Genomic DNA, 12,078 nt, shown 5'->3' on the forward strand with positions numbered 1-12,078 from the left:
TAACGTTGTTTATACAAATAACGTAAATTTTAAGGTGGCCAACTACTAATGCATGAAATTATCAATGTATCAGTTATTGGCCTAGATGGCCAATAACTGAAACATTAGATTTTGTAAGAATCTAATGATTGACATATGTTAATAACCAGTGTTTTATATGTGGCCAATAACTAATTATTATAAATTGTTTTAGAAAATATGCCAAAACGATCTAAATCTGAAAACAATTATAAAAAAAAAGTATTCCGAAGACGATGTTAAAAAAGCGTTAGAGTTAATTAACGATGGTATGAATGAGCGAGAAGCCTCAAGAATTTTTAATATTCCCAGAGCCACTCTAAGTTACCGGAAAAGTGAAAAATTTCATTACAAAATAACCCATGGACCAGATCCATTTCTTTCGAAGGATGAAGAGGAACAACTGAAACTCTGGATTTTTCATTGTCAAAATAGAGGATTTCCTATTCGTGTTGACGACATTAAGGACTCCGTTAAATCATTTTTAGAGAGAAACCCTAGAGTTAATCCATTTGTTGAAAATAGACCAGGTAGAACATGGCTATCAGCATTTCTAAAGAGCAATCCCAACATTTCGCTAAGGACTTCAGAGGGAGTGACATCAGCAAGTTCAAACATTAACCAAAGGGATATTACCAAATGGTTTGATAACATAAAATCTTATCTAAATAAAAAAGGACTTTCAGATGTTCTTCAAGACCCAACAAGAATCTTCAATGGTGACGAGACATGTTTTTATCTATGTCCCAAAAATAAAAAGGTTTTGGCCATGAAGGGTTCCAAAAACGTCTATGAAATTGAACATAACCCAAAGGTTAACTTAACAGTTATGTTCACATTTTCTGCAATAGGCAATATTTTACCTCCTATGATAATTTATCCCCATAAAAGATTGCCAAATGATATACTAAGTGCTGTGCCGAATTCGTGGGGAATTCTGAAGAGAAAAAAAGACAACCCATAGAAATGACCTCAACAAAATTAAAAAAAGGTGTAAAAGTTCACATTCCTATTGAAAAATATCAAAAAAAGATAAAAAAAGCATTGAAAGTGTTTTCTCCTCTAAACCAGGAAAGTAGAAGTAACAATATTGAGGTTTTTGAGCCACCACTACCTGAATTTGTCAAAGTTCCTATACCAGAATCTCATTCTCACATAAAATCATCAAGCTCTGTAAATAACCAAGATAATATTGACATTTTCAAGCATTCACCTACACCAGAAGTGAATTCGAGATTATCTCCGCAAATATTTCTCGCCCACACTAAAGCTCCAAGCCCTGAGAAAAAAATTGTACCCAAACGGAAATTATTTGATGATAATACAGATCAGTCCTCAACAAAAATTACAATTCTATCTGATAATTTATTATCAAATATTCCTTCACACTTTGAAAATCGAAACTTGGTATCAAACGTTCTTCCGCGTTTTAAAAATAAAAACTTGGTATCAAACATTCCATCACATTTTAAAAACCAAAAAGTTACTAAAGGTGCGTGTTATCTATGTGTACTAAATATTACAGAGTGTAAAGAAGGCATTAGATGCCAAATGTGTCTTAGAACATATCATGTAACTTGCAAGATTCTATGGCGACACAGATCAAGTATATGTTTGCGAATCTTGCCAAAATAAAAAATAAAAGTTTACTTTGACATGTGCTTTTTTTGTGTCCACACTGATCACAAAATCCTTGCTTACCCAAACACCTCCTATCTATCTTTTTTAACTTACGAATTATTTGGTAAAATATCTCTTTAAAAAATGATGGCCAATCACTAACACATATGGTGTCAATAACTGGAACAGGGTGGCCAATAACTGGCTCATTTGCACGTTTACAAAAGAACACATATAAAATATTTTCACACATGAAATATTAACGTAATAAAATTTTGCAATATGTAGAAATAATAATAAAATTCCATGGTGTTAAAAATAGTTACAATAGGCCACAGTGACAAAACATTTCATAGATATATCGACGTGCTCTCCTTAAGAGGCCAATAACTGGTGCTCTTACCCTAGTTACAAACGAAAAAGAGGAAGGCCATAAGTGAGATGGTCAGATGACTTAAAGAAACACGCAGGCCCGAAATGGATACAAACTGCGTACAATAGAGAGACGTAGAAGAAGGAAGAGGAGGTCTATGTCCAAAATTGGATAGCAGGGGCTGTATAGATAGATAGAATAAACAGGTAACAATTACAACAGATTAAACTTGGAAGAGAAAATAAATACTTCTTAAATAAAATAACGCATTCGCTATAAGGTATCTTTTAATTTCTGCTTTGAATTAATAAAATTTAGAGTAGAGTATTTTACTCTAGCTGTCACTATTTTATAAAACTGAATGGCTAAATACCTTAAACCGTTTTTGGGTCTTTTAAGGCGGCCAAATTTTGTTACAAGATTAGTTATTTCTAGTGGGATGACTATAAAAATCTACATGCGCATTGTATTGGCTAAGATTTTGTTTATTGTGGTAAAATTAAAACTCCGCCTGAGTTGTCTGATGGGTGGAGAAGTAGCTCATCGGATGACACTGCCGGTCCCAAGCCCGGATAAAGGAGGAGGGTCTGTAAGGTGAGATTAGCCAACTACCTGGGATAAAGAATCCATAGGCTCCATGGCTCACAGAACTGAAGATATAGCCTCGGATACCGTACGGAACTATCAGATGACGACACGCTCTATGACAACGGAAAAACGAATTGGTAAACGAAAGCCTAAACACCTCATCACAAGAATCGCGTGCTGGAACATAACGTCGTGGAACGGAAGAGACCAGGAGATCAGAATAGAAACACAATATTAAAGAAAAAAGACCAAGGAACATCAAAATACGGAGAGTTTACACTCATATACAGCGGAAAAGCTAATTAAGAAAGCACATTCAGGTGTCGGAATTTTGCTGCACGATAAATACACGCAAAGCATCGAAGATATCGAATACATCAACGATAGGTTATTAAGAATCTCTATAAAAACGCGTAACATCACAACATTTCTGATAAGCACATATGCCCCAGACATATCTAAGCCCACAGCAGAAACTGAAAATTTCTATCAGCAACTACAAAACACCGTAGATAACATAAATGCTAAACACAAAATTATCATATTCGGGGATCTTAACGCACGGATCGAAAACGATGTCATACCAAGTATAAAACAAAAGTACAACGTAGAAATAATTAATGAAAACGGCGAAGCACTAATAGACTTTTGCGCTAGAAATGAAATGAGAATCAACAACACATACTTTCATCATAAAGACCAACATAAATACACTTTTAACAATAATCGAGGCCAGCGATCAATGATAGATTTTATAATCACAAATCGAGTGATAACACCGTCACAAGTACCTGATGTCAGAGCCCTAACATCTGCTAACCTGGGGACCGATCACAACCTTGTTTTATGCAAGATGCCAAAAGGTGCTTTTATTACAGGACGACATAAAACACCTCTTAAATAACTCTCTATTAAAAAAAAAAAATTTAATTATAATAAATATTAACAACTATTTTGTATACTTGAAAAACCCTTTAGAAGATAATCTCCGTGTCGCCCATGCCGAGCTCACGACCGGATTTTCCGCCTTTTTCGCATTTTTCTTTACTTAAAGTATTTGTTCGTTGGTATTTCAAGTCGCAATTCCTTCCCAAAGGGGATCGGTATAGCAGACAAGTGCTCAGATGAGACAAGTGCTCCGATGAGGCATTACTCGTTCGGATTTGAATCCACTTAAAGGCTTAAAATGGCGCGGCACCGGCGGATAGCCCCGAAGAATTTTGCGGGAGACCAAACACTAGATGTGTTTTCGAATTCAAAGGGGATAATATATTTATTTTTAGCGGGTGGGGATAAAATCAAACTAAAAATTTGTTATCTTCGAACAAGGTATCTATTGATGTAAAAGACATAATTGTGGTTTAATCACAAGCTTTTGTATTCTTCTACTGTTGTTGGCTTTTTGGATTGCTACTATCGTCGTTTTAAAACAAGGCTGATTATACAACTTGATTGACGGAATTTTAACAGAATTTGTAGGAAATAATATAAAACACTAAATAGTTTGATTTTCTACACTTTTACAAACTTTATTGCAATTTATTTTCACTACTGTTTCGGCAGAGTGCCTTTCTTAGGTAATGTATTTTTACTATGCGCCTATACTTTATAACCTTTAGCTGGATAAGTTGTGGAAGGCAAAACTGTTTGTCTCAAGTTGGTCATTAATTGGTTAATTTCAGTAGATCCTACTAAAGATTGATAAAGGCTTTTATTACCGTGAATTTATTGAAAACTCTTTTGTGTTCTTCTATACGTTTTTTAAAGGATCTACCTGTTTAACCGATGTAAGTTTTTGGGCAGTCACCATTATGTACGTTTGTATACACCACTGTATAAGTGATTTTTCTTTTGGTACTTGTTCTAAATATATTTACTACTACAATCGTATGTAGGTATTAATTTGTTAAAAAGTTTTTATTGAAAACTCGAGAGTATTCTTATTATTTTAAGTAAAAGTCTATCGTTTGGTGTTTGTTAATTTAAGTTTATCTATTCGCTCCATGCTAGGCCGGGCCCTAGAGATAGTAATTCCATAACTGACAAAATTAACTGAACATATATCTCACTAGCATATACTTCTATTTTAAGAAAAGAAAAAGTCTAATTGTCACTTAAACTCCGAGTTTAAAAAATACGAACCTAGAGAAAGAAATAATTGCAACAATAAGCAACACTAACTGCCAACACTTCCTGTCATAATTTCCTACTGTTTAGGACGACATCGTCCTAGTAATGTATTCAGAAATGCGCACCACGTTGACTCGTTACGTCGTACACGTTCAGCTGATGAAGGCATGTAAAATACGATGGCACGACTCATTCATTTAACTAGTAATGTAACTTACTACATCCACTCCCTTTTGAGTCATTCGGTATTGTTCTTAAGTATTTTTATATGGAAACAGTGGAAATGCCTACAGTAGTAGATATTTAAAGTAAAGTAAAGGCGTTCTTTAAGAAAGTTTTGATCATACCACATAATACCATGACGTATGAAAATGTTTTTGATTTCATTATGTTATTTGTATGAAGGAAATATAATGAAGAAAAGTACGGCGCTCTTTTTTAAGGATATCTACATTTTTCGACATATTAAAAATTTCTGAACGATTTCAAATTTATTAAATTTTTGGTAATTCAAGATGGATATTTCGTTGTTTTTGAGTGTAAATGTTGTTCTGTGATTGAAATAAAATAAAATAAGATCTGTGTGCCTCTGCCTGTGTTCTTCTGTCTTTGTCGAGTGTATTTCCATCTGTCTGCTTTGTTTGTTTCTGTCTCCATCTATAGCTGTCTGGCACTGCCTGTCTTTTTCTGTCTCTGTATGTCTTTATCTGCCTCTGTCTATCTCTGTCTGTCTCTCTCTGTCTCTGTCTGTCACTGTGTCCCTTTCTGTGTTACTCTGTCTCTGTCTATCTGTCTTTGTCTGTCTCTGTCTCTCTCAGTCTGTCTCTGTTTGTATGTGTCTGTCCGTCTTTATCTGTCTCTGTCTCTTTGTCTGTATCTGTCTGTCTCTATCAGTCTCTATCTATCTCTGTCAGTCCCTAGTTGTCTATGTCTGCCTGTCTCTGTCCGTTCTTGTCTGTCATGGTCTGTTCCTGTCTGTTTTCGTTTATCCCACCCTGTCTCTGTCTGTCTAAGCATTAGTTAGTTAAGTATCACACTGCTGAATACATTATTCAAGATCTTTTAGATTAGGAATTACAGGACCCGCATTTCAATGAATACATTATTAAAAGATCTTTTAGATTAGGAATTACAGGACCCGCATTTCAATTTCAAAAAATCAACGATTACGTCACAGTGTCAAAACTGGTGACGTCACCAATTTAGCACATTATTAAAAAATTGGTATTTAAAATTAAAAATCCGCCTATTTCAGGATTTTTGTCTAAAGTAAATTGTTATCAAATTAATGAACTTGTATATCAGCTATATATCTATATAAATTTTTAGTCAATGATGTTATAAGTAAAAGTGAACACTGTGCATCAAAAGCAGCTTCCAATGAAGGAAAATGCGTAACGATATTCCACTCTGGATCAGACATATGGGTTCCAAACGCTGTCTTTATCTGCCAAAAACATAAGTGAATATTGCGTCGATTATCATCAAGAGACAACCGCGGAGGTATTTGAAGACTGGTTTAAAAATAAATTAATACCGAATATACCACCAAAAAACGGGTGTGGCAGTCCGATACCAGTTATACTTCTATACACGCGTTACAATTGTCGTTACAAATTTATATGGGAGTCAATCTGCACAATCATTACATATGTAATGCTATAGGTAAGAGAGAGCAGAAAGAGAAAAATAATTAGGTATACAGGTATATGGTGCATCGTTTGCTGTATATAAACATTTGACCTGTAATAGGAGTATAGTAAATGAAGGATTGAATCAATATTTTGATGAAAATGTATATTTTTATTTTCATATATGTATAAAAGGAGTTGGTCGGTCACATAGCCAAGCGGGCTGGGCGGCCGGCTCTCACTTGCTTCACTGCTAGTGGTTCAGCGGTTCGATTCCCAGCTTGGTGTACAGAAAACAAAAAGTCTAACGCAGCAGTTTAAAATTCTAAATGAATCTGCGGCTTAGACTAGAATATGCTGGTGTCTGATCGATCGGCCTATGGTGGAGCAGTACGGCAAGAGATAAGGGCTTGCGGCTCAGTGATACTCCTCCATAGATCCCTACCGGAAGGGCGAGGCGCCTAAAAATACCGGGTATATATATATATATATATATATATATATATATATATATATATATATATATATATATATATATAAAAGGAGTTGAATGCAAAAAAAAATTTTTGCACATACTCTGCAGTAAAATTCATTGTTAATTTTGTTATTAATATAAAAATACAATACAATACACTTCCACATAATTCAATATTATAATACAATACAAATTAAAATGCAATATTCATAAGTATTTAAAAATAAAAATATACATAACTTACGCATATGTTTAAATTCCCATGATAATAATATTAATAAAAAAATAATAATATTAATAAATATTAAATATTTTTATTTTTACAAAATTAACATTTTTATTCTCGAGAGAAAATATGTCTTCTGTCTCTCTCTTACCTATATCTTACATATGTCATGATTTTGACGATTCACTCAATATATACGAATACACACAAATTTCCTACGTCGAACGCGCGTATAGAAGTATAACTTCAAAAAATGTTTGTGGAAGATAAAAATAAAAAACCAACAACTCGGCTTATGTTGTAAATTTTCATTTTATTTTAAAATTTCGCATTTTTGCATATATTAGAGATATATTTAATAAGACTAACGTGGGGTTTTTAAATATTTCAAAAATAAAAAAGGAAATTCATATTGGGATTCGAACTCACATATACCAGCATATAAACCAAACACGTAAGAAATTTGCCAATTAGACATGACACTAACGTATTTCAAAATTGACAGTTCTCGGTCATACAGTGATTTATTGTAATTATTATTTTGAAATACAAAAGCCTAAAATAATTATGAACATTTAATAAACAATACAAAACATATCACATAAATAATAACATTAATATCGGAATTAGAGCATGGAGAAGAGTTGCCAGAGACAGGGGCGAATGGAGGATTGTTCTGAAGAAGGCTTTAGCTCATAAAGAGCTGTAACGCCACTGATGATGATGAATAACATTATTATATATTATATTATATTTATAATATTATGTATATAATATTATATATACATAATATATATAATATTAAATATATATATACAAAAGGAACATTTTTATTCCCGATAGAGAAAGAGAGAGAAAATATATCTTCTGACTCTCTCTTGCTCATATCTTACATATGTAATGATTTTACCGATTCACTCCCGTGCAAATTTCCAACGTCGACCGCGCGTATAGAAGTATAACTTCAAAAAGTGTAATTGTTATAAAATATGCGTCTTAGCATAGTAGACGATCCTTGTGCCAATAATACTAAAGTTACTACTGAAAGTTATATGCTCAGTAAATAGAACACATGTGCCATAAATTAAAATCTGGCACTAGGAGAAAAAATGTTACACCTACTTCATCACTTCTGTAATTCACTCATTACTAGTGAAGCAAAAAAAAATAATACTAGCTGCTGGCAAAATGCAATTACACATATAGAAAAGATTTAAAATGCCTATGAAGTTAAATGTGTCCATACATTTAACTTCATCTTTCCTCACTAGATGTCTCTAGTAGCATACTCTGGTAATTATTTTTTCTAAAATTGCCAGAGTAGTCGGTGCGTTTTGATTTGGTTTGAGGATTCTACAATTCAACATAGCCTCACTACGGCTAAGGATACATGAACTTCGAGAGACGGTAATAAGGCACAATCCAGATGTCATCTGCCTGTCTGAGACACGATACGTGACGGAAACGCAACTACCAAGGATAACAAACTATGATGGATACGGAAGAAGAGACGTGCCCAACGACAGAGGAGTAGCCATCTATGTTAAAAATAACATAGAATGGAACCAAGTAGTCATGGAAACCAACCACTTTGAGAACGTAGGAATCAAAGTAGGAGGTACTAATATCTTTTCTATTTACAGGAAACAGTCACAGGAACTAGCCATTGAAGAATTAGATGCCATGCTTAACTCAGCACCAACCGTTGTCTTCAGCAGGAGACTTCAACGCCAAACACACAGCATGGGGATGTGTAACGGACTCAGCACCAGGAACAGCACTACTAAGGTACTGCGAAGACAGGGACAAGATGTTATTCGCACCAGACGAACCAACAAGGATCAGCCCAGTAAGAGGACACAACAATTCAACGTTGGACCTATTCATGACAAAGGACGTCATTATAGAAGATGTGAGAGCCAACTTCGAATGCAGTTCGGATCACAAACCAGTCACAGGAAGGATGACATCAAGAGTAGACCTACCCACCATAGAACCAGTAGAAAGATGGCGATGGAAAGACGCAAATTGGCCCAATTACAGACGACAACTCAACCAAATCGAGATGAAGAGGGAATTCAGTTCAATAGAAGAAGTCGAAAGAAAAATAGAAGATATTACTAGAAGAATTCAACAAGCCATGGAGGACAACATACCGAAATCTATGACGAACAACAGAGGACTAATCATTCCAACAGAACTTCAGGACATCATCAAGGACAGAAACAAGGCCAGAAGAGCATTCCAGAGGACCAGAAAACAGGAATTCAAGGAATACGGAGACACCCTATCCGAAGAAATAAGAGTAAGACTGAGAAGTCTTACTGAAAACCAGCTACACAACAACATCAGGAAAGCTGAAGAAAACCACGGAAACGTCTGGAAAATGCTAAAAGCCAAAAGAAGAGGGAAACAAAAGATGCCACAAATCATGGACAACGAGGGAATACACTACGAAACCCAAAAAAAGGTGGATGCCATTGCAAGGAACACAGACAAAACCAGGACATGTCGGATATAAGAACAAGAAGAGAAGTCAACTTCGAGTACAACAGAATCAAGGGAAGAAACGAATTCCAAAGAGAAGAAGAAGACTACACCAGCCCATATGAAGTAGCAAGGATCATCAGAAAACTGAAAGGAAGCAGAGCACCAGGACCGGAAGGAATCCACAACATCACCCTCAAGGAGCTTCCAAGGAAGATAATAGTACAACTGTACTATATCTTCAAATTCTGCTTGGAGAAAGGACACTTTCCGAACAACTGGAAGCACGCGAAGATCATCCCCCTCCTAAAACCGAGGAAAGACGGAAGAAGACCAGAAAGCTACAGGCCTATTTCTCTCCTAGAAACCATGGGAAAAATTCTGGAAAAGTTCATCTACAAGAGACTGATGAAACACTCAGAAAGAAGAGGAATCATGCAAGAGGAACAATTTGGATTCAGAAAAGGAAGGAACTGCGAACTTCAATTAGCAAGAATCATCAGCGACACCAAAATAAAATTCAACAGGAAGCAAAGGACAGGACTAGCCATACTGGACATAGAAAAGGCATATGACACGGTTTGAAAAAAGGCATTAATCTTCAAGATGGACAAGGCTAGACTTCCCCACTACCTCATCAACATCTGTGACACTTACCTGTCCAACAGAACATTCCAAGTTTCAGCGGACCAAAAGATGTCAGCAATTCAAGATATTCAGGAAGGAATGCCTCAGGGCAGCATTTTATCTCCAATTTTATATAACATTTTTGTTTCAGACCTACCTACAGATCCAAGAACTTCAACAGCTCTTTATGCAGACGATACAGCAGTGTATGCATCCGGAAAAGACGAAGAAAGAATCATCAGGAATATGGAAAATCACTTAGAAAAAATCACGAGGTACACCGAAAAATGGAAGATAAAAATCAACACCCAAAAGACGCAGTTCATAGTCTTCAGCCAGAGTTCGAGACCAACACGAAACCAAATCAGGATAGGAGGCAACAGGATCCAGGAAGAAGACTCAGTCAAATACCTAGGAGTCCACCTCGACAGAAGACTCAACTTCCGGATGCATATACAAAAAACTAAGGTAAAAGCTAATGCAGCTAAAAGACTAATTCTTCCTTTCATTTTTAGGACCAGCCCGCTGTCCAAGGCCAAGAAAATCCAGTTGTACAAGGCCTATGTTAGATCGGTAATGCTGTACGCAGTTCCAGTGTGGAGTTCCATTGCAGAAACACACTGGAGAAGATTAGAAGCCACGGAAACATCATGCTACCGGATCATCGACGGAGCATCATAGGAAGACAGAATCACGAACGCAACCATCAGAGAAAGGCTCCAGTATACACCACTGAGGGAGGTGGCCGAGAAAAGGACCAGGTATTTCTTCCACCAGGCTACAAGAAGACTCCTTAAGACCAGGGGCATCCTCGAGAATAACAGGAACCAGAGGATGCATAGAACTACCCATAGACTGATCGACCACCTGATCAGGGTCTAGCCGGATGGTTGCCGGAAAACAGCCAAGCAGGGAAGTAGATACGGTGCCGTAAATTAGTATCTACAGAAGAAGACGAGGATAAATCCACACAAAGAGGTCCAGGATGCCGAGAGGACGAATAATCAAGAAGCTGGCGGTGCAAGCGCGGGACGCTGAAAGAAGACTATAATGAATGATATACTCAATGAGATGTTAAATTTTATTAGGCAATAAACGTTTTTATTTTTATTTTTATTTTATATGATTTGGTTTGAGTTTGAGTCTTCTTATAAACTCTCTTTGATGACGAGTAGACCCAGAAACACGTGTTAGGGAGTGGTAAGAGACTCAAATTAAATCGAAACGCAACCATTTTCGTATAAAATGCCTATCTTTATATAACTTTCAAAGTATTGTAATTAATTTAACATATGATAGTAATAGTGCCACTGACCACAAACATTAATATTTTTGTGTGGCTGGCTGTATTATAATTTTGTAAGTAAATATTAAATTAATATTTAATACATATTTCATATGCTTTTATTTCATATGCCTTTTAAGTCTGTAAATTTACAACAAAACATCAGGATTACTATTTAAGAAAAAAACTTTAAGTTCGTATAAGTTTTCAATTATTCCGAACCATTTAAAACTAAATATTTTAATTGATAGTTAATTCGTCTAGTCCAATTAAACGAATACAAGAGAAAAACAACGTAATAGCCACACTGTGTTATTATCAGAAAAAGCTCAACAATTACAATGTCCAACTGAAGCGCTTAATAGTAATTTATTAAACTACTTTTCTAAGCAATTATCAGCCATTTTGTAACTATCTTGGTTAAATGTATAATTACAAATAACTTACAGGAGTCTGCGGTAATTGTCATTGCTCTGGGAATTGGATCTAGCTGGGAATTAATAAAAATGTAAAGTGGCTCTGTGACAAAAGAGATGTACATCGGTGAAAGATTTTTCAGTTTTTAGGGGACATTACAGGACATTTTTAAACAAATGAAATTACAACATATATTTCTGC

At 35.4% G+C, this 12,078-nt stretch overlaps 1 protein-coding gene across 1 annotated transcript; it reads left to right on the forward strand.

The window, feature by feature from the left end:
- The first annotated feature begins 289 nt into the window (after positions 1-289).
- Positions 290-982, forward strand: LOC140436134 (uncharacterized). The gene has a single exon (XM_072524841.1). The coding sequence runs from the start codon at positions 290-292 to the stop codon at positions 980-982; it is 693 nt and encodes a 230-aa protein (XP_072380942.1).
- Positions 983-12,078: the final 11,096 nt, after the last annotated feature.

The sequence above is a fragment of the Diabrotica undecimpunctata genome, chromosome 3 (assembly GCF_040954645.1).
Source record: "Diabrotica undecimpunctata isolate CICGRU chromosome 3, icDiaUnde3, whole genome shotgun sequence".
NCBI lineage: Eukaryota > Metazoa > Arthropoda > Insecta > Coleoptera > Chrysomelidae > Diabrotica > Diabrotica undecimpunctata.

Coding starts and splice junctions, on each gene's coding strand:
- LOC140436134 (XM_072524841.1), top strand. CDS start 290: ATGAATGAGCGAGAAGCCTCAAGAATTTTTAATATTCCCAGAGCCACT.